Source organism: Vicugna pacos, chromosome 8 (genome assembly GCF_048564905.1).
Source record: "Vicugna pacos chromosome 8, VicPac4, whole genome shotgun sequence".
Classification (NCBI taxonomy): Eukaryota; Metazoa; Chordata; class Mammalia; order Artiodactyla; family Camelidae; genus Vicugna; species Vicugna pacos.
In genome coordinates this window covers 1637323-1661667 of record NC_132994.1, presented here as the reverse complement: position 1 = coordinate 1661667, position 24345 = coordinate 1637323, and the positions used below count along the sequence as shown (strand labels likewise).

General features: G+C 39.3%; 1 protein-coding gene across 8 annotated transcripts in view; it reads left to right on the top strand.

Moving 5' to 3' along the window:
* RIMS1 (regulating synaptic membrane exocytosis 1) overlaps nucleotides 1–24345 on the top strand; it is a 447505-nt gene that overhangs the window by 377389 nt on the left and 45771 nt on the right. For 7 of the 8 annotated variants that reach the window (XM_072965473.1, XM_072965472.1, XM_072965475.1 and 4 more), the window contains one exon: nucleotides 6201–6436. In XM_072965473.1, coding sequence (XP_072821574.1) covers nucleotides 6201–6436 — 236 coding nt within the window. The remainder of the gene's footprint in view (nucleotides 1–6200; nucleotides 6437–24345) is intronic. The other variant, XM_072965470.1, reaches the window with a different exon arrangement.

Here is a 24345-nt window from a genome sequence, read left to right as displayed (position 1 = left end):
TATTTTTGTCACCTTAGTTTCCAGTGTAGAATGAGCCATACATATTAATTATAACTTTTAATCCAAGCTTCTATTTCATAGAGAAAATTGGGAGGTAGATAATTGAGCATAATCAGCTGTCATATGGAAAAATTTAGCAGCCAGCCTTGCAAGTTACACAGCACACATAATAAAACACCCTACACCCACAGTATCCCGTAGAGTTGCGAAACTAAATATAAACCTTTACATCACCCAAAGGCAAAGCCCCTGTGTACCTAATTAATCACTTGGATTATGTTTAAGCTGACATCCAGCCAACTTAATTACTGTTGATATCAGAGTTCTTTCAGAATTATAGGTCAGTGTAGTTATTACATAATTTACATTTTTCACAATTGGAAATGTTGATGGAAGGAACGTTAGCTTATCCAGTAAGTCAAATCAATATATAAAGTATAGGAATTCCATATGAACTAGTCTGTTCATAAGAAAACCATCCTAAATCTTAAACAATAAGATAAAATTTTGTGCTTGTGTTAAATAAAACACTGATAAAGTCTGGAAGAAGACATAAAGCTGGTTTTTTTTTTTAAGATTTGAGATGCAATTCACATACCATAAAATTTCACCCTGTTAAATTGTAAAATTCATTGGTTTTTAGTATGTTTCCAGTGAGTTGTGCAACCATCACCATTGTCTAATTTGAGAACATTTTTATCATCCCTGGAAAGAAATCCATACCCATTAGCAGTCATCCTCTCTCCTCTCAGCCCTGCTGAACACTTACCTACATCTGTCTCTATGATTTTGACTATCAGACATTTTATTTAAATGGAATCATATAATACGCAGCCTTTGAATCTGGCTTCTTTCATGTAGTATAATGTTTTCAACTTCCCAAGCTCATTACACGAATCATTCCGTCTTATGGGTGATGACATTCCATTGTCTGGATAAAACACTTTGTGTTTCATCATCAGTTCATCAGTTCATCAATTGATGGGCATTTGGGCTGTTTCCTCTTTTTAACTGTTACAAATAATGTCGATCTGAATGTTGATGAGTAAGTGTTTGTATGGATGTATGTTTTCAATTCTCTTGAGAATGTATCAAAGAATGGGATTACTGAGTAGTATGGCAACTCTAAGATCAATTTAACTATGTTTGCCTTTAACTAAACTGCCAAACTGTTCCAAAGTGGCTACATCATTTTACATTCCCACCAGCAGTGTATGAAAGTTTCAGTTTCTTCAGATTCTTATCAGCACGTATCACCTTTTTTTTAAGTTAAAGCCATCTTGTGCATGCAAAGTAGCATCTCATTGTAGTCTTCATAGAGCTGTTTTTAAGCCAAATTTATCAAACTAGTCTCCAAGGATTCACTTTGATTGTGGGTTTAGATTCTTACATTAAAATTCTTTTGAGTTACCAATTTCTTAAGAATGGATTTTTCTTGAAAGACAAGCATATTCCAAGCATTAGAAGTTCATTTTTTTTCTCTCTGGGAATTCTGTAGTTAACTGTAGGAGAATTATCTAAGTACTTATTTGTCTCCATCGATCAACCAGAAGAGGAGTTCCATTAAATTAATATCTGTCTGCCCACACCAATATCCCCAGGGTATATGGAAGGTAAGAGATTTTTATCACCCATTGAAAAGACTATTTTTTACACATGCAAAGGAAACGAGCAGTTTCAGATGTACCACTTTGCCACAGACAAAAATTGGCACAGAAACCTAACCTAGAATTTAAATGGCTGTTCTTTTAGGTACACAAGCCATTTTCTTGAATGATATGAACTTGAGTAACATGCAAACGAACAGACATGCAAGACTAACAAACCAGATTTTCTGTCGTCTGCCACCCAGCTTTCAATACATCCCTGATGTCTGCCATCCGACAGACTGCATCCATCCCTAGATAGATTCCCTATGATTGCTGCCACCAGTGAGGAATATATTACCAGCTACAAACAAAGCAGTGTAAGAATCAGATTCGCCAAGAACCAGGACCAGCAACAAACAAAACAAAACCAGAGTCAAAAAGAAAACAGAGAAACAGAAATTGAAGGTACTATTCTGTTGCCACTTGGCATTAAATCCAGGAGCCAGGAAAAAGCATCGTTGGGTTTAGAGAGTTCGTGAGGTGCCTTGCTCAGAAAACACAGCTCCCGCAGACGTCCACTGGGACATTCTGATGGGACATCTGATACTCTCAAAACATAATTCTCCTAATTGAAACATAATTATAAGAAAAACAGATGCATGTTACTATATATAAAACAGATAAACAACAAGCACTTACTGTTTAGCACAGGGAACTATATTCAATACCTTGTAATAAGCCATAATGGAAAAGAAACTGACAAAATATACATGTATGTATACCTGAAATTAACATTGCAAAATGACTACACTTCAATAAAGAACAAGAATAAAGGAGAAGATTTTTAAGAAAAATAGATAGCAAATGTCAGAGTTTAACTCATTGGTGAGAAAACCAACAGGGTGACAAGCCAGTTCCTAAGATGATGTCCTTGTATGTACACATATATCATCACTGAGAAAAAAGGCGCTGCTGAAATAAGGTTACTAAGTTCAATTCAAAACTAGATAATGTTCTCTAGGCCAACAAAACCTTAACCTTTGGGGTTATCCTCTCTACTAGTAATAGTAATCAGTTGCTTCTCATCAGTTCTCTTCAAGTTAACATCTAACTTTCAAAGAGTTGTCAAATGTTTGGACCATGATTATTATGAGAGTAAATAGTAAGTCAAAAAATGTTACATTCTGCTAGAGAGTCAAATGACCCTTAGGGACATTATTAGATAATCCTCATGCATGGCATTAACAGATAAAGCAACTTTTTTTTGTCTCAATTCCAAGTTTACATAATTTTTGTTAATAGAGAGGAGGTGATTATTACTCTGAGCACTTGGTTGATGGGGTTATCTTTAATGAGGTTCGAGAGGGAGCAGGTTTTTCGTTGGGTTGAACACATTTTTGAGAGTCTTATTAGACACACCTGGGCAGGTTTGTCACTTGCTGACTGAGATGAAATGCACAGCCTAAAAGTTGAGAGTTATGCTTTATTTGGCAAATTTCTGAGGGCTCAAGCTCGGGACACAGCATCTGAAGAGACTAGGAAGAGAGGACATGGCAAACAATTCTGAGATTTTTCAGCAGAAAGTCAGTGGCCAGGAGAGGGGGCATCAGAAAATAAAGGTGGTGTGTTTTTTTGTTTGTTTGATATTTAAATATGGGTTACAGTGTAGTCTGTTTGTAGATGGATGGAACACGTGTTTTTACTTCATCAATTTACTCAGCAATAGGAGGGATTCTGGAGCAAATTTAGTGATTCATGAGCTATGTGCTGATATAAACCATCAGAATCCTAACATAACCAGTACAAAATATAAAACAGAGAGCTGGGACTCCAAAAATCTTTATAAAATCAAGAGCCTTAAAAGTGAATCGAAGGATTCAGGCTCATCTGAATGACAGGAATGGTTTCCTAGGCAATGGAAGCAGGACAAATAAAAGGCTACGGATTAGGAAAATAGAAAGCATGTTTTTGCAAAGACTGTGACCTTCACATTGATTTAATTAATGTAGCTAATTAGCACCCCCCCCCCCGCGCGCCCGCCAAACCTCTCCCCTCAGTTAGGTACCAGGAGAATTGAAAATGCACTAATGCCTTCTAGGTGAGCATGTGGTATCCTTGATTCTTCAGGGAGCTACGCACGGTCCTCCAATCCCACAAGAAAGCTGTGAGCTTCTAAACAACATGTTTCATTTTCTGGGAAAAAGTGTGTCATTTATTCATAAAATCATTTTAACATAACTTCTTAACTCACCCCCCTCAAAAGGGTAATCACAAATTTCCCTACAATTTTTTTCAAAATTTTTATTTGTCAGTATTGTAAATACCTCATTGCTAGATTAAATGTCCATGAAAATTTGTTGAATCTTCCTTGCCTGTCTTGAATAAATGTTCATAAGAGAAACATCATGGAAAACATTTCCCTGTTCATTTAAACTTCTCTATAACCCAAAGAACACCCTTCAGAATTTTATAATAGTGGGTTTTTTTGGAATTATTTTGTAAATACAAATTGAGAACTGTGATAGAATTCTATGTTTGTAGAAATAATGGGGAGGAAAAAAGGTACATGTTAGTTAACCCATATTTTACTATAGAGATAAAAATAGTTTCAGAAGAGAGGTTCTCAGTAACCAGTGTGGGGAGTGTGCTAAGAAGACTGAAGTGAGGTGGAAAACTAATGATTTTTCCATGGCAGGTGTTAGATGGGAGATGGATATTATGACCATGAAATTGACTGAATCCTGACACTTCTGTGTGTCCTTCAGCAGAATTATGCAAGTAAAATAGCAGAATAAGCAGATAGTCAGAGCCGACTTAAGGAGGGGTGGCAGATTGATGAAATGCATTCAGATAAACAGGTGAGGACATGAGAGAAATGAACCATAATATTTCTCAGGAAAGAAAGTCCATTAGAGTTGAGAATATAAACCACAGAGGAATCAGTGTTGAACCAGTCATATGTAAAACTGTCATCATTCATATTTTGAAAAAGTGACTATGTAAAACGCATAGCAAAACTGCCTGATTTGCAAATGGCTTTAAAAACTTTTGAGTGAATGAAAAGATTATTAGAACAAAATGAAAGACAATGAATACCTTATTGTTACCAGGTGAGTGTTGGTGTGCACCAATTCAAGGAATGCAGCTAGGGATGAAAAATTCCAAATTATTCCTGTCAAATAGAGGCATCAGTTTCAGTTCACTGTTTATGAAGGGACCTAAGATCTAAGCAGTCCTGGACCCTCTTCCATGCGTCTAAGCCCGCTAACCCCTCTGAACCACCCCAAGCCAGCTTCCCCTTCTACTGAAGCTCTCGCTGAGTGTGCGGCCACAAACATGTTACGTCATCCCAAGACTTTCTGTTTCATCATTCCTAATCATACTGGGGTTTATTCTGATGTGTATGAAGTGTCATCACTGACCCAAGAAGCTACATTAGGTACTGTATTTTGTAGTTCAAAACAAGAAATAGAAAATCAAGATGGCGGGAAAGGTCATGGAAGCCAATTTTTGTAGATATTCTGAGGAAACGTTAAATTAAGAGGATCATTTCAGAGATATTAAACCAGGTCTTCACTGGATCAAAAAGGGGTGGACTAGAGGGTAATAGGGCTGCATATGCAGCATTATTAAAAAGAGTCATGTCCCTGTCTCCTCACTTACCCACCCCATCTCTCCCCAATTCACGGACACACGTTGACTTCAGCAAGTAGAGAGGATTTACTCCTGTCGACCTTCCCCGGTGCCTGAAATTCTCAACAGTGAGGCATTCATTTGGGAGAGAAGTAAAGTAATCTGTTCAGATAAACTTGTGTACTCTGAGAACAGAGATGAGTTTTGCAGAAAAGAATGGGACCCAAAAAAATATCTGAACCCAGAGTCTGTGAATTTGAAGAGCTGAGAGATGAAAACGAGAGGAAGTGTGTGTGGAGGAGATGGAGCACAAGGGATCTAAGAGGAAGGGGGTGATGCAGGAGGTTTTGCCTCATCAGGAGTCTTTCCTAGACGCATTAAGCCTCAGATTAGCAAAAGCAATGTCTGTCTGTTGGAATCCCAAAGAGAACCTAGAACAGACACTGTTTTCACTCTTTGAAACCTTGTGGCAAATTCAGAGGATCAATTTTTAACAATATTTCCCCCTCAGGGATAGATAATGAACTTTTCTACTGATTTAAGTATTTTAATTTTTCTCTGATAGTAACTGTTTACAAAATCGGTCAGTCACATTCACATCCCCATGGAGAGAATTAACCATTTATTATCTTTTAAAAGTTTATATATATAAAATAGATAAACAGCAAAGACCTCCTATAGAGCACAGGAAACTATATTCAATTTCTTGTAATAACACATAATAAAATATATCCTGTATCCAAAACTAGTGTATAGATTGCCCTGTGTTAAGATGCGATGGTTTGAAGCCACATTTAGTACATATTTGGGGGTGGTGATGCAATTTGAAAGTGCTCATAGCCATAAGAGTACTCCTCAGCTGGCTTCTCCTGCCCCAACAATTTGCCTGGATTATTTCAAAATAAATTAGACTGAGAGTGTCTGTTATGCTGACCTGTAATTTATGGATGCATATATGTTTTTACTTTGTAAATATAGTTCATTTACCCCTAAAATGCAAGGCAGACGGATGGGGACTTCAGGAAGAGCCATCACGAAGAGCACGAGTGTGAGTGGAGAGATGTATACACTGGAGCATAATGATGGCAGCCAGTCGGACACGGCTGTGGGGACAGTCGGAGCAGGTGGAAAGAAGAGAAGGTCCAGCCTGAGTGCCAAGGTGGTTGCCATAGTGTCTCGAAGGAGCAGAAGCACATCCCAACTGAGCCAAACAGGTGAGTGCCGTCCATTCCACTCGACCATCTCAGGTTCTTGCTGGAGAAGCGAGTTGGTCTTCATGCTGCGTCTCCTGATGGGATGGTACAGTGTACGCCTTCTTCTTGGCAACAGACGGTTATTTCTCTGTTTCTGGAAACCTGTGACATGTGTGGGTTGATTGTATTTTATTTGTTTCTCTACAGCCATCTAACAAGGTATCATTTGTCAATCTATAAAGTGGTCAGATATTCACCTTTAAGATAAAAAAAATTCAAGCCATATTTACAAATATTCAAGGAAATGCAAAGAAGTATTAAAGAACCAAATTGATTTAAATGCAAGAAAAGCAACAGGATTCTCCTTTTCAAAATGTTCCATAAATACAATTACTTATAATGCAGGCTGTCTCCCTATTGTTAGAGAAAACAAGGTCGGTTGTGCAACTTGAAGTTCAGTCTTCAAGGTACTGTCTGAATATAAACGTGGAACTGAAATGGTTGTGTTTTCAATGCCAGTAAGAACCCAGCAGTTATTTTTACTTTAGAAAAATGGGTCAGTGGATTTGTGCAAAGAATAATGTTTTAATGCAAATTTGAGTTTCAGATATTTTCTACTGCTTATAAATCTTAAAAGCTTTCTGTCCTCAAGCTATATAGGGGGAAAAGCCAACACAGAAGGGAAGATGGTTATTTGTGTATTATAAAATATATTTAAAAAACTGCCTAAAATTATGTAACATTTGATCATAACATATTAGATAATTCGTGACTAGTCTCGGTACTATGGAAAACCAAAGGTAAGTGAGGTGTTGGGCTGGTTTCAGTTGTCAGCGTCTGTTTCCCCTGCCATGCTCTGTAGTTTCATTTATTGTTTTTTAACAGCAAAAGTCTTGTCACAAAATTGACTTATACTGAAAAACGTTCATGAAATCCTTTTTAGAGTTGGCTTGGCATCTTGGAAAGGACGTATCTGAAATGATGCCTTCAACTGGACCAATTGATAAATAAATTAGAGGGAGAGGATTTTGAGCCATTCAGGAATTGAACTCGTGCATCCAGCTGTTTATCGAAACAGAGGTTGGTCTTCCTGAAAGTCATGGGAGTAGGATGGACCCAGGTCAGCCAGCGTCCGTGTGGCAGAGCCACCGTCCCAGTGAGAGGGGCTGTCCTTTGTGAAGAACCGTTGCTCTTCCTGGGGCTCAGATTTCTCCCTTCAGAGTGGAAAGTGTTTTGCATTTGTTTTTGCTTGTTTTGTTCTTGATGGTGAAGCTTCCTGGTATGCACTGTTGATGTCATAAAGGATGCTTTATAGTACAGACTGCGAATAGGTTCTCACCGCCAGATTTCAAGATCCTTTATCTCTTGGATGAAATGGAAATTCTCTTTGCTTTCGTTCTAGAGAACCAGTGTCTCCTATGTGAGAGACTGCAGGGTCAGAGATGGCATAGGTCCTTCTCCAACTTTCCACCATCTCGCTCTTCTCATTTTTCCCCTGTAGCTAGCTCCCTCCCTGTTATTCATGAGTTGAACAGAATTATGTTCTCTTAGAATAAAATGCAGCAATAATTAAAGTTAGGAACTCCCCCCAAGGCACAGCTTTGTAGGTGCTAGATCCAAGTGATTGGCATTGGAACACTGGCCCCTTTGCTTTTTTCATTTACATTGTATTCTAGTTACAGTCATTGCTGGATTTCAGATAATACTTATCTTCCCAAGAGTTGCGTCCTCAATCACTTGCATGGAAGACCATGCTTTCAGAGACTGGGTGTTGATGGTTTAACCAAATAGTTCTATCACAGAGTGACTTGGGGAATGAACTCCGACTCGCTCTCTCTAAGACTCAGTTTGCCGGTGGTGGGGGTAGTTTGGCAGGGACATCCTCCGCAGAACTTGCCAGGTATCAGATTTTATGCTTCTCTTCCTGCGTCACAATTGTACCTTTTATTTGACAACCTATTCTCATTCTTCTTGGCCTTCCCGAAGCAAGTGACAAATGGGGGCACATTTCAGGGATCACTCCTCTTTGTGTCAGTGCATGGCCTGATGTTTTTCCCTCTTCCTTCTTTAACAAGTGACTTTTTCCCCCTTATCCGTGGTTAGGTTTTTCTCTCTCCTGTGAAGAGTCACCAAAATTCAGCATTCTCGTTTTAAGAAATCTTCTGTTATACTGCTTCAGCTTCTGCATATGAGCATCACATCTGTATTTCCAGATTCATCCACACCCAGTAAATATTCCTTAATTTTCATTTCCTATTAAGAAAGCGCTCTTGGGTGTCCTGCTTTAAATAAACTTAGTATTTCCACGTGTCTGAATCCCGGCCCTTCCTTTCAGTAATACCTCCATTCTTAGAGTGTAGGTCTTAGAAGAGTTGTAAGAAGAGTTTTTAGAAGAGTTTTCTAGTTTTTTTAAATTTTCCCCTAACTCTTTCTCTCCCAGGTCCGTCATCTCAGAGAAGACTATGTGATGTTTGTCTAATTTCAAGAAACATTAGTGTAATTGATTTAAGTATCTTTATAATGAAATGAAACCATTCATCTCAGACAGGTGGGGCTTCTCAGGGGGCTTTCTAAATGCACGGAAAATTAAAACAGATTTTCTAATGGTGTCAGTTAATCAAAGATTTGGCAGAGGGAAACAGCATTACTTATATATTACTGTATTCTAAAGAATAGAATATATTTAATGTAAATGTTTAATCATGTTCAGTATTTTAAGACTTTAATTAAGGGCTTTTCTTGTAGTGAGTCTCTTTGGGACCCTGGGTTACAGGTTCCGTCTCCTCTGCCCCAGACAATAGATGATCAGGAAAACACGAAGCTCCTAGAAATAACGTTTGCCCAGCTCTTTTTAGAATGAGCGATTTCAAGCATACCATTTTTTCTGAATTTTTTTTTTATAGCCACAAGTTTGCTCCAAGGAGTATATTTGATTCCTTGTTCAAATCAAGTAAAATTTATTTTAAAACATTGAAGAGCATAGTAAACTATAAATACGTGTATATTTATGTAAGTTATATATATAATATATAAAATTGACTTGGCTTTTATATGTAATTTACTGTGCTCTTCAATTATAGATATAATTATTTATGGAATATTTCAAATATAAATGACAGTAATATTTCAGTATCTCCTCAGTCACACTAAGTATTCGTAACAAAAGTAGGGATACGTTTTTAATACATGTTTTTTTAAATAGGAGAGTGACATAAACAGGGAAGTTTCCCAAAATGCAACTCCTGGTAAGTGGCTTCCAGCAATTAAGCATGTCACTAAACACTGATGCAGGACACAGTAGCTGAATTAGATTGAAAAGGGTGTGAAGTAGTGAAAGAAAGGGAAATTTTAAGGAAAAGCAGCTGATCCAGGATTATTTTGGAATTGAATGAGGCCCTGGGTAAACACAGGACCAGGCTCTGGAACGTATGGGAGGTTTTACCTAGGAGGGTCTGGATGCCGAGCCTGTGTGGTGTGAGGGTTTGGTCTCTTTCCGTCATGAATACTACCAGTGTAATACTTCGCCCTTCTCGCTACGAAATTGAAGGCATGATTGAGAAGGGTCTGTAAATCTCTGAAGAATCATCCCCCGATACGCCCTTGTCATTACCTACAAGTGTAACATGATTCCAATAATCAGTATCACAGGAATGATAATTATTCATGTGTCTAAGAGAATAAAACCAATAGCTTTACATTTCTAGAGCACTTTCCATGCACTGTTCATTTATACATACGTGTGTGTATAACTTCACTCCAAGATTGGTCACAAAAAAAATTAAACTTCAAGAAAAGCTTTTTTGAAGAAAACACCTATAAATGTAAAGTATCATCAGCTTTACAGGCTGGAAATTACTTAATTTATCTTACATTGTTGACAAACTCTATCTCCAGTATTAGACCAGGAACAGTGGGTATTTCAAAATTAGAAGTAGCATTCCCAGTGGGAAGAAGTCATTCACACTTGAAATAAACAGGAGTCAAAGAGCTAAATAAGAAACTGTGAAGCAAGGTGCCAACATAATAAAACCCAGAGCCATTTGTGTGTGTTACCAAGGGGAGTGGAAAGACAAGGCAGTTAAGGATCTAAGTTTCCCAGGATAAGAGCCCTTGCAGAATCAGTAGATGAGTGTCGTCTAGCCATTTAAAGTAATTACTGTTTATTCTCTCACGAACAGCTGATGATCCTTTGTTTAACAGACTAACATCATTTTTTTCCTAGGTACTGGCAAGATTTGGGTGGTTAGACACTAATTAAATTATGGGAAATGTTGCAGAACTATGTTTATGTTATACTATCACATAATTGAATCAATTATCATGTACTAAGGTCATCCTAAAAATAGATACTACTATATAAAAAATAGATAACACAAGGTCCTACTGTAGAGCACAGGGAACTATATTCAATATCCCATAGTAACATATAATGAAAAAGAATATGAAAAAGAATACATGTATGTATTTGTGTAACTGAAACATGATGCTGTTCACCAGAAATTGACACAATGTTGTCAACTGACTATACTTCAATTAAAAAAAGAGATTAAAGCAAAAAAAAAAAAAAACACAAGAATCACTTCTATGTTTCTTTAACAGTTGATATTCTGCCCCTTTCCAGCATTATCCTACCATCCAAATTTCTTTCTCCCCTGTCCAGATCCTTTCCTTCAAGACCCTGCTCAAAGATCCTCTGAACTCTGTTGTCCCCTGTTATTTCAGCTTTGACTAGTATCTCTCTTGCCTCTGAATTCTTATACATCAAGCTCTCTTGATTTCACTGTCAGCTCGCTGCGAGCACAGACATTTTGTGGCTGCTGCTATGAGCAAGGGACTAGGTTTATATTGGTTAAAGAAAAAGATCTCACGTGGACACAGATAAGCCAAAAATTCCAGTGACTTGAAAGTGATTCACATTCCCTCCGAGTAGAAGAATTTGAATCTGTATGGAAAAATAAGTTTTTGGTGAAGCCTTCCTCTCGTTTTGTGTTACAGCAGGGTGCGTGGAGCAGGGCCTGGGTCCCCATGGGCTCCATGGGGTCTAGATGCCCGGCGAAGCCCTCTTCTTCCATCCTGCTGATCCAGCACATTCAGCACCACCTGTTTCGGAGTTTAGGCATTTACAAATATGAAAGATTGACTACTGCCTTCTGGCTGCCCTGTCTTCCTGAAGAAATCCCTGAAATCAGGAAGCATATAAAATACTTCTGTGGAAATTATTAAAGGGCTAATAATTTTGTGGAAAGAGAAAGGAAAAATATAGGGGGAAAACACAAAAAAAAAGTCTTTCAATAAATTACCCCAGCCCGTGAACGTAGGTTGGCAAAAGCATTACCAAGTCCAAACTTGTTCTGCTTGCTGTACGACAGGCCAGTAAATTGGGAGACGAGGTGTTGGGGCAAAAAATAATGACTTTACTTGGAAAATCGGCAGATGGAAAAGATGGTAGACTGATGTCCTGGAGAACCATCTTCCCCAAGTCAGAATTCAGGCTCCTTTTATGCTAAAAATGGGAGGGGGTGTGGTTGGTTGTTGCAAACTTCTTGGTGTAGGAATTCTTTGTTCTTGGAATTCTTTGTTCTTGCAGCTGTCTGCGTGGGTCAGGTCATGGTGTCTCTGTAAAACCTGCACAAAACAAATGTTATTTTCTATTCTGCAGCTTGTTATCTCTGTAGGAGTGCAAAAGTGTTAATATCCCTAAAGATCAGAGCCTTGAGAATAGGCTCTCCTGTCTATTTCAGGCTAAAGGCAACACTGTTTTACAAAAGGTGCTGAGCTAGCAAGACTAAGCCTGGAAAACAGGGCACACGGTTAAAGCCAAAGGAACAGATCTAATATGGAGTGAGATTTGCTCTTTTCTATTGCAAAAGCAAAGGTGTACGAAAGGGCTGGTATGGGAAGTAGGATTAGACAGGGAAAAAAGGTTGGGGCCAGGTCTTAAGAGCCCTTGCAGGGACTCTGCTTACTCCTTGGTCGAGAACTTTGCCTCGAGAGGATAGAAGAAACAAAGCTGTGTTTCTTCCTGCCAGGTTCACTAGTACCAAGACGTACAAATCAGTGAGGAGGCAGGGAGGTCAGGTCGAGGCTGATGGATGAAATGAACGAATGTGACGTAGGTGGAGGAGGAGCTGTGGAGACAGACAGGGATGAGCTTGGCCAGAAAGGAGGAGGACCTGAAGGGGAAAGCAAGAGAAAACGAGGTGAAATGCTCACATCCAGGAGTAACTGAGAGAATGCAGAAGAGGCAGGGTGGCAGGGTCCAGAAAAAGGGTGAGTTAACAAAGAGGAGGAGAGACAAGTGTCTCCAGCAAGGAGGGAATTTTGCAGAGAGGCTGGTTCATCCTACAGAAAGACAGAAGAAGCCAGGAAATGAGGAGAGACTGCTGGACTGGGGTCTGAAGGGCTACTTCTGACTTAGGTGTGACCAGACCAGGGAGGGGAGGGAGGAAGGGGTGAGGACGGGGGAAGCCTTGGTACAGGACGAGTTCATCAGGGGCTGGAGCCCCTTCCTCTCTCCATGTTGTCCTTCATGTCAGCCCTCTCCCCATGACCATCATTTTATCCACCCCCATTTCCATTACCACCCACGTGGATTTGGGATAGGGCTCTTGTGAGTGGGAAGAGCTGGAACAGCAGAGACGATGGGTAGGAGTTCAAGGGGGATGGGACTGGAGGGTCTACCGTGGAGAAGAGTGAGGGCTCCCCCAGTACCCTGAAGCCTTTTCATGTGGATGGGGCTAAGGAGGGAAGGTTTAGCTCAGTGGTAGAGCACGTGCTTAGCGTGCATGAGGTCTAGGTTCAATCCCCAGTTCCTCCATTAATAAGTAAAATAAACGAACGAACAAACCTAATTACCTCCCCCAACACCAAAAAAAATTTTTTTTAAAGACAGATTGATAGGGCTGGAAAGAGAGAGAGGCAATTGTTACTAACTTCTCTGCAGAAAGTATTATGAAGGAAAGAGCTCAAGTGTGAGCAGTCTTTCATTCATTCAAGCAAAATTTATTAAGTATTTTTCATGTCCTAGACTCTGTAGTTGAGGGGTTACTAGGAGTAAATGAGGAGTGTGGGTGTGGGTGTGTCTGTCTGTCTGTCTGTCTGTCTCCGAGTAAAGGGGAACTGAGCATTTTCCAGGATGAGGTGTGGCAGGAGGACTTCTAGATGAATAGAAGGGAAGATTCAATACAAAAAATTTTATGACACCAACGAACTTATTTACAAAACAGAGACAGACTATAGACATAGAAAAGAGACTTATGATTACCAAGGGGAAAGGGGGGGAAGGAATAAAGTGGAGCTTCGAGATTTGCAGATATGCACTAATATATGTAAAATAAAAAAATAACAAAGTCCTACTGTAGAACACAGGGAACTATATTCAATACCTTGTAATAGCCTATAGTGTAAAAGATTAGGAAAAGGAATATATATATATATATATGATGAATCACTATTCTGCACACCAGAAACTAACACAACATTGTGAACACAATTATACTTCAATAAAAAAAAGAAATTAAAGTAATAAATAGATATTACTCAACAAACTTACAAAAAGAATAAAATTGGGGCATACAAAAGTTAGAAAAAAATCACAAAGAATTTTAATGAATGGAGTAAAATCCCAAAGCACCAAGGGGGCTAATTCAAGGACACCAGGGCATAAGGTTATTCTTGGAGGATAGGAAAGATGGCTCTTTCACTGAGTTTGGTAGAAAAAAAGAAATGGTTGAAATCCAAAGGAAGATGGCAGCAGGAGTCCTGAGGGCTGAAGGATTCTGGGTCCCAGGGCGTTGGTCCTTTCAGGGCAGTGCAGACCGAGACAGTGCTGGTGCAGGATGAGGGTGTTCCGAGAGCTTCACTGGTAAGAATTAAAAGTACAGCTGTGCAACACCAGCGATACACCTGAGTTTGGATAATGCAAATTCTCCGAAAGGAGCTTTAAAAAATACTTCCTGGGGATCAGTGTCACCCTTGGAGCCATTAGGTTCATCTTAGCTCTTCTTATGTCACAAGTCATTCGAATTATCGCATGTCTGATATCCTCACCAGGATTTCTGAGATCATCACAGAGGTCTTAGAGATCCTCTTGCTTCTGAGATGAAATGTGGTTAGATCCAGGTTCTTGGACTCGTGTTGGACGTTCCCCTGTCTTGGGATGCCATTCACTACTTAGCTGAACTCCTTCTATTGTGAATATTAGTCTCACTGGAGAAAATTAAAGCTCTGCCATCCCTTTCTCATCTGTTGATGGTTACTCCTTCCCGGGGCTTTGCAGCAGATCTTTTTCTTATTCTTACTCAGAGTATGGGTCTAAAAGAGTTTTTTTCCTTTGGCAATTTTTCTCAATGTAATGAATTATTTCATTATAATCATGGGAATGAAACATTTCAGAAGGGCCATAGAGCATTAAAAGCCATGTAGAGTTCATTATCCTACAAGATTATACTGACAAAAATGTGTATTCTAAGAAGTTTTAGCCAGATTTATGGATATTTGATTTCAAAAGCACTTAATAAGAGTTCATGAATTTCCAAGGCATATCCGTAACTTCTTAAGATGAATCATAGATGGAAACTAACAGAGTGCCCTTGTCCCACAGTCAAGAAAAGAATATTATAGAGAAACTAGGACTGTAACCCACTGGTACTTTAAAGGGATAGTACTTGAATGAGCTAATTCGCCCATGAGTTCTAGGCATGATTTCAAATTTTACATTGTCCTTAGATAATAATTGTGCCAAGAAAATATCTAGATTATTAACTCCTCTTCTGCTAATCGTTTTCCAGTTTTTTTTCCCACAAGTCACACAATTAAAGCAAGTCATAAAATAAACTAAACAAGCATTAGCTTGTATCTCGTGCTTTATTTAACTTGAGAAAATGAATGTCTTACATCTGCCTTGGGAGTTTGTAATCATCCCAACCAACCTAATCTATCAGAACATACTCTCTATTTTAAGTATTTGTGCTGCTTTGTGGTGACTCTGTCTTTTCTTTTGCACAAGTAATTTTACAGCAGTAAGAAGGAAGGCTAACGTGGTCTCTGAACCACCTAAGAAAAGTTTTCTTGGCTCTTCTGACTTGAACAATGGAAGCAAAACATTCTCCCGAGGGATGGGTGCCCCTGAACAGTTTCAGAAACTGAAAGCTAAAATCTTGCTGAAATCTAAATTCCTTGCCTGCGCCTCATTTAGTTGATTCATTTAATGGCACAAGGAAAACATTCGGAGGAACGTAATGTTTCATGTTCTTTGTTTCCTGAATGCATGATCGTGGTGCCAGAAACGATTCTCAAGTCTGCAAAACCATCAAGTGAATGTAAGCAGTGTCTCTTGTATTTACTGTTGCTGTCTGGCTCAGGAATTCACTACTGTTAATAGAGATTCAGTTCAGCTATAGCAGCTCATCTGTTGAAGAGATGCCCTAATAAGGGTTAGTATTTTCAAACCTACACCAGCGGCTCTATTTTTGTTCTCTTCCTTGCTCTGAACTATAAATTTCGAGTTTGGCTAATATGTAGATATATTTTTAGTCTGGTTTGGCAGGAAAAAATACACTTATTTGAGTGGAATTAATTTTTGTAATTAATTTGTATTTTAGGATTTGTAAGAAGAAAGGAAGCTAACATTTATGAAGTGACTTCAAAGCACAAGACTGGGTATTCAAATAATTATATATGGCAATAATTCTTGTTAACTGTACCAAGGTAATGTTTCAGCCCGAGCTCAATTGCAGAATGGGTGTTAGACGCTATTTCAGGTAGCTCAAATGTAACCAGAAATGTGTCTGATTATTTTTCCAGCAGATGGCCAATTTCAGTGCATCCTCATTGAATGCAGACTGGTTTTAAATAGCGATTTGGGGGTTGATTTATTTTACGAATTTTTCTTTTGGACTTTTAAACAGAGAGAAGCAACAAGAAGATACGTAAACCCCCCGCAGTGCCACCCCTCATTGCAAATGCACTGTGGAAATACCAGTATAGACAGTATCAGCTAATCTTTTTATGCATTTGCATTATTAATATTGATAAAACCATCAGCAGTCAGAGCTATTAGTCATCAGTTGCCATATGCCAGCCGGTGGTCCACTGCTTTCCCTGGGTGACATTCTCCAGTTCTCAAAACACAGCCCTGAGGTGCTACTATTAGTCTCACTTTCCAGGCTCCACGATTTGTCCGAGGCCAGACAGCTCTGAGAAGTTGAATAGAACTTCATGTTCTTCATTACCTCGCTGTAATCCCATCCACTGCACGTCCACACAGAGGGGTACCTTTCTTACACAGCTTTTTTAAAACAATCACAGATTCATAGTATCTCATTTTGTTCTGTAATACTGCCTTTTTTTAATTAAAAAAAAAACTGTGCTTAGGAAGACCACATTGAACATCATTGCAGAAGGCTTGTACAGGGTGGATTTGGGAGGAGTATAAAAGAAAGTACAGTCCTTCATACCCAGGAGTCGGTGGGGAGAGGGCATCAGAGATACGGCTGTGTGATGTGGGACATGGGACGTCTACTGAGAGAGCGATTACCGGGAAAGGATGTTGCTTGCCACTTCCGGCTGAGTCGAGATTGGGACCGTTGATTGGAAAGGTTTTTTAAGCGACTGAGAATCACCAGCATATACACGGCGACTGGGGTCGGGGAATCTGCTGAGGAAGGAAGTGCAGAAGGTGAAGAACGAGGATCTAGAAAACTGAAGAAAACAAAAAGTGAAAGGCCTTTTTGAGCCTCCGTGTCCCCAACTATAAAATGGGGTGATAACCAGTACCGCAGAAGGCTGTTGAGAGGATTAAATGAAGATTTATGTTAGTCGTTCAGCCAAGTACCTGGCATATAGACGGGGCTCAATAGTAATAGTGATTAGCCATTTCAGTAATTCTGAGAAACCAAATAAAAGAGCAGTAGGTGAAGAATAGGTCTCGGGGCGTCCCTCTTTCAGCAGTGAGGGGACTGGAGTGCTTGAGTTCTTCTACGTCAGTGGTTCTCAAAGTCCCTTCCACTGGGTTCCACTGTGAGGATCTGGTGAAATCCATCAGCCCCAGTCTCAGGGACGTGCATTTATTTGGTCCCACACACCACGCTGTGCACACACTTCAGGGCGCATGCAGGCTCCCTGAGCGCAGTCCCCATCAGGTGTGACCTCGAAGAAAGTGGTCCTGATTCTCTCTGCCTCTGCCCTGCTACCCCACCTTTTCCACACCAAGGCAGGGGCAGCAGACTTTGGCCCAAAAACCTCACTTTTCTGATGGCCAATCAGCTAAACATGATCTTTATGTTTTTTCAAATGGTTGAAAACTCATAATAAGAATATTTTACAGCACATGAAAATTATACAAAACTCAGTTTCGGTTCCATAAATAACAGTTTTCTTGAAATACAGCCGTGCTCACTCATTTCCCTGTGGCCCCGGGCTGCTTTCATACTGCAGAGGCAGGGAACTGACGGCCGCAAAGCCAAAGGTATCAGCGATGTGATCCTTTAAAGAGGAAGTCTCATGACTTTGGGTCCGGGCCTAACACTTCGGGGCCTGCGGTGCAGGATGAGGGTGGTTCCGTTAGAGAACAGTGATTATTTCTACAGCTCCCACAGCACTACCTCTGCTTGTCAGAGTCAGTAGTTCGTTTCCATGGTCACCATGAACTTCCATTTTTTTTCCCTTTTCCTGTAGTGTTTACGTTGATACCATGGCCCCATTGATGTCATCTCTCGTTAGGCAAAGTGATTCTCCAAAATGAAGGCTTATCTGCCCAGATATTCAGATCTTCAGCCTTGCCCTAAAAATGGACCCCTGACCTGGCTGCTTGCATCAAGTGGTAAAAAGCACTTCCCTCAACCCCGACTGTCCCATTTGGGAGCTCAGGGACTTTGTTATTTCACTGAGGGCTGCATCCCCAGTACTGAGCGCAAGGGCTGGGTTAGGCACCTAAGGACTGTCTTGAATGAATGCAGCTTTTGAAAGAGTTTTCCATATTCAGTCTCTTCCTTCACAAGCTGCTTGTGTCTTCTGCACCCTTCACACTCTAGTCTGAATGCTGCCCAAACTGTTCTTGCTGAGGTCATGGAAAGTCCACAGACATGGAATTGATTTGGATAAAATTTAACTTACAGTGTAGGTCACAGGTATTCTGCAGATATAAACCAATGAGATGGGTATAATAGAAAAATATTGGTGAGGATGCTTATTTTTTATTTGTCATGAGTCGATGATTCTCTCACATGTGTAACTTCGTTTCTGGCAGTGCTGCAGCCAGATTTATCTCCCCTGGGTTCATAAAATACGCCTTAAAGCTTCCTTCTTTGCACTTTTAGGGTGCCAAACCCTCCACCTGGAAATTTCTTGATCTGTCATCTTGCCTGTCAAAATCCTTCTCTGCATTCAAGCCCTTCCCAAATCCCAACTTCTTATCAGGGCTAAAAGTGATCTCTGAACACCTGTAAGACTTTTTCGGTTATCATGCGGTGCTGTTTAAAGACTTCTCTGCTCCATAAATATGGAAATCTTGTTACAAGATGAACATCAAAGTTACTCAAGGGCAGGGATCATGCAGAAGGTGTCTTTTGCTCTTATACAACCTAGTGCGTTTAATGCAGAAGAGACTTGGTAGAAGTTTACTGGCTGGGTGTGATGTTTGCTCTATCAGAATATCATGCTCAGATGATGACTGACTGATCCTAGTGTGGCATTTTATGTAACATGATATGCTAGCCTCAGTGGGTATATTTTAAAGGCGTTTTTTTCTGTGTTGTGTTTTGTTATTTTTAGGAAATCGGTACATCCTTTTTTTAATTTTTAACAAGTAGAAGTAATTTTTTTTCATTTTATTGAAGTGTAGTGGATTTACAATGTTAGTTTCAGGGGTACAGCAAAGTGATTCAGTTATACATATACATACATATGTATTTTTCTTTTCAGATTCTTTTCCATTAGATATTGTTACAAGAAATAGAGTAGAGTTCCCTGTGCTGTACAGCAGGTTCTTGTTGGTTATCTGTTTTATATATACTCATGTGTGTCTGTTAGACCACAATGCCTAATTCATCCCTCCCCACTCTCCCCTTTGGTAACCAGAGTTTGTTTTCTATGTCCGCACGTTTGTTTTTGGTTTGTAAACAGGATTTGTATCATTTTTTTTAGATTTCACACATAAGTAATATCATATGATATTTGCCTTTCTCTGTCTTACTTTACTTAAGTTTGATAATCTTTAGGTCCATCCATGTTGCTTCAGGTGGCATTATTTCATTCTTTTTATGGCTTTGTAGTATTCCATTGTACATGTATCACATCTTCTTTATCCAGTCATCTGTTGATGGACATTTAGGTTGTTCCCATGTCTTGGCTATTGTAAATAGTGGTGCTGTGAACATTGGGGTGCATGTGTCTTTTTGAATTAGAGTTTTCTGCATATATGTGCTCAGTAGTGGGACTGCTGGATCATATGGTAAGTCTACTTTTAGTTTTTTTAAGGAATTATTTTTCTACCTCCTTTTCCCTTTCTTTCTCTTCTTAGCTTATAGATCACTTCAGAATCACCTGATTGATCTGGACCCATCTTACCAGGCAATTCCGCCTTTTTACTTATAAGTTTTAACCCTTCTCTAAACAACAGATCATGATCATGTTAAAGTTTTGAGACAGCCAATGAATTGTTGTGATGGTACCATCTTTACCTTTATGGCAAAAGTTAAATAAAATAACATTTTATTAGAAAACTTCTGAGAGACAAAAATTTGCATTGCTGATTTATATGACACCATAGTTTCAACTCCCTCCTACATATATCCTTCATTTAATAAAGGCCTGCCTGCTAAACTTGTAAAAATACGTAGATAAGAAATGCAAAAATGTCCGTATTTTTTGGAAATCTGTCTTCTGTTGAGGATAGAGACAGAGGGACATTGTGCATGCTGGATTAGATAGCTGCTTTGCCAGTGTATTCTTAGGTAGAAAATGAAACTTCAGATCTTGGGCCTTACAAAATCATTTCCATTGCAAGGATTCCTTATTACAAAATCATTTACATTGCAAGGATTGCTCTCTTATGACTAAAGACTGTGGTAGACACAATGATTAGTCATAGTGCATTGCAGTGAGGCTTAACTGACTTTGTATTCTAGGACTATGAGAAAGAAGAGTCAGTATTCCAGGTTCAAACTCAATACCCTGGGATGTTTTTGTAAAAGGAAATACTGCATTTCTTTAGCTCTTAACTGGAAACTCTCAAACCTCTGGCAGGTTATCAAATAGTGAATAAATAATCATATTATGTTTAGGAAAGTTTCAAATGAGAAAAGTTATAAATTATATATAATTTCTAAATAAATGTGTATTTCTAAATAAACATATAGCTGTGTTGAAACACTGCTCTTAGCTAATGAAGTGGGGGAATATTAATTGGGAAACAAAAGCAAATCAGTTAACATGTTAATTTAATATTTTTATCACTCTGTATTTGAAAGTGGAAGAAAGAATCCTTGATCTGTGTCCCTGCATTCTGGAAACTGAAAACAGATGCAAAGCCAGTAACAAGGGAGGGTTCTTGAGAGGAACGAAAGCCTGTTGATTAGAAGTTCACAGGAAAATAAATCTAAGAAGTAGTTAACTGACTTTAGTGATTCAGCTTGCTGCTAAAAATGGTAATTCCTATTTGCAACTTCTACCCCAGGAAATTCACCTAAACCGCTATTCAATTGTTTTTTAAAAGGGAGGGAACGAGAGAAAGAGAGGGAGGAAGGGAGGGAGGGAGGAAGGAAGGAAGGGAGGGAGGGAGGGAGGGAGGAAGGAAGGAAGGAAGGAAGGAAGGAAGGAAGGAAGGAAGGAAGGAAGGAAGGAAAAGAAAAGAAGAGGAAAGGAAAGAGAGAGAGAGAAAGAAAGAACGTGTCATTTTAAGAAAGATTACATAAAATGTCATGGGGATTCTATGATCTCCCACAAATCTTTGACCAAAAAAATACCAATTAACGTGTGTATTAGAGACTTCTTGAGAGGTTGATGTGAGTAGTAAGAACAGAGCAGGAGAATTTTTTCTCCCAAGTAGAAACTTTTGTTTTTCAACTTGCTGTGAGGCTTAAAAACAATTCTGTCTTCTCCTGGGTCGTTCCTTATTGTCTCTTTCAAAGACTCAAAAACGTTGTATTTTTGTGGGGTAGACCTATCCACTGACATAGATTATGTAATTAACTTTGAAAATTTAATTAATTAATCCAAATTTGATATACCAAAACATGAAGGAATAGACCTAATTCAAACATTTGAAGGTTGCATTAAACACATTGATCAGAGTGATAAAGCATTTTTCCCCCAGAGATGCTCAGTGTAAGTGCAGTTGCAGGTGTTGATTTTAATTTCAGAGTGTATGTGGCCTGAATTCGGGGTCCCTTGATAAGAGGGCTTGCATCAGAGTGGCAATAACCTGGTCATGACCGAGGTCTGTTGGCCCCTGGGTCTGAGGGCAGACCCGCACCTCCCCAAGACCTCTGCTTGGGCTTCTCAATTCATAACTCTGCACGTCCTAGATTCCTGGCCCAGATAGCACAATCTGACAATGTGGTGCACATCTTTTCACTCCGTAAGTGGCTTCGTAACGCTATTCAAATTCATGTCGGTTGTCTATTCTTTTCTCCTGCTTTTATATTTGTATAGTTGTCGCTCAGTGCATACCCTCTAGCTAAGCATTTGAGAAAAACCTCATGCCCTTTAGGACTGTGCTCACTATTGTTCATGGGACTCAAGAAGTGGAAAGCGTTTTCCTTGCCCTTGAGTTGCCTTACTAAGCAGCGGATCAACAAGCAAAGGAGTGTCTTCTCTTTTCATAAAACTCAACAGTTCACAGTTTATTATGTCGTGAGTGCAAAATTACTGAAAGACCCTCAAATCAGAGCCTGATCACATTAGGATAAATTAGGAAGGCATTAACTGAAGGAGGATTCCTGAAGGAAGTGAGTTTTGAAGTTGAATGTACTATAAATGTACCCTCTTAATTCCTCAGGATTTCCATAAAATGTAATATGATCTTAATATTCTTCCTTTCTTTCCATCCAGAAAAGAATTGTGAGAATTAAGTACAATTGCAAGGAGCATAAATCTTTTGAATTTTACATTCATATCACCCAAAATTTTCATTTTTAAAAGAATCTGGTTTTAGTAGCATACTCTGCTCGTTCATTCTTGGTTATATGTCTCACTTAACTTCTCCAAGGTAAAAAGAAGCCAGATTTTTTGTTTTAAGCTTTACCTTTTTACCCCCATCATTAAACCTTTAGGTGAGTAGTGCTGGAAACCAGGAATTGCTCCTGAGAACTTAAGTGGCTACGATTTTGATTCCTCCTCAACCCTGGCAGTGATGCTATGTGATGGCAAGAATTATGTTCACTCCACAGATGTTTACCAAAGAGCCATCAATTGCTAATACAAACTACTATGCATAAAATAGACAGCAGGGTCCTACTGGATAGCATAGGGAACGCTATTCAATACCTTGCTTTTTGTTTGGTTTTTTTTTTGAAGGGGAAGTAATTTGGTTTGTTTATTTCAAATGGAGTTACTGGGAATTGAACCCAGGACCTCATGCATGCTAAGCAGGCACTCTACCACTGAGCTGTACCCTTTCCCCCAATACCTTATGATAGCTTCTAATGAAAAAGAATATGAAAAAGAATATATACGTATAACTGAATCACTATGCTGTACACCTGAAATCAACATTGTAAGCTGACTATACTTCAATTAAAAAAATAATAATTTTTTTTTAAAAATAGGCAGTACAAATGGCTAACACTTGTTTAGACCATATTCTGTGACTGGTCATGTGCAAAGCACTTGGTTGCAACATGACATTTGACTCTCAGCAATCCTGTGAGGTTGCTGAGAGCCTGCGCCATAGTGCAGGGATGATCTCTGGATCTTCAGGGACAAACAAAGGCTGATAGAAAAGGCATTTGCCTAAAGTCACACAGCTAGTGTGTGGCAGAGACTTTGAATATTTTTTCTGGGCCCAGAGCCTCAATTCTTGAAATGGATATTTATGAATTTTCATGTCTCCCCAAAATATGTAGATTGAAGCCTGCTATCCAATGTGGTGGTTAAGAGGTGAAGCTTTGGGGAGATGAGCTTGTAAGGGTAGAGCCTTCAGGAGTGAGACCAGTGTCCTTATCAAAGAGACCCCAGAAAGCTAACTGCCCCTTTCCCCACGTGAGAAGACAGCCATCTTCAAGGAAGCGGGCCCCCCTCAGAGACCAAATCTGCCAACACCGTGATCTTGGACTTCCCAGCCTCCAGAACTGTGAGAAATAAATGTTTGTTGTTTATAAGACACTTACTTTACAATATTTTTGTTACAGCATTCTGAATGGACCAAGGTCATCCTTAACTGCTATACTACATGGTCTAGGTGTTTTAGAGTGGTTAGTTAAGTGTTTAATTATCTATAAAGATCGAGAATACTCAATGTCAGTGGTGAACATTTTGTCTCTTCTATAGAAGTTTGTATAACTAGAAAAATATTTAATTCAGATTTCATTTTCCCTTGTAGGGAGAAAATGATAAAAGTTCTCTCCATATAGTCTTACACACTAAGACTAAGCTAAAGCACACAGCCATTTTTCCTTCTTCAGTGATATCTCTTACTTGATTATTTGTCCTTTTTTACACATCAGGAAAGTGAAACTTAGGTTAAGTAAGTTGCCTAAGTTTGCACTAGTGAGGGCAGAGCTGGGCTTTGAACCCAGCAGTGGGGCAGGGGTCTGTGCTCCAAGTGGGGCTTGTCATCAGAGCTGGCCCAGGAGGTGACACTGCCAGCCAGCCTTCTGGTTCCAGAACCTCGATATTTATCATCCCCCCAACAGCCTGATGGGTTCAGTCAGCTGATGTGATCTTAAGACGTGTGAAGGCGCAACACAGTAGAGTCATATTTCTTGTTCATC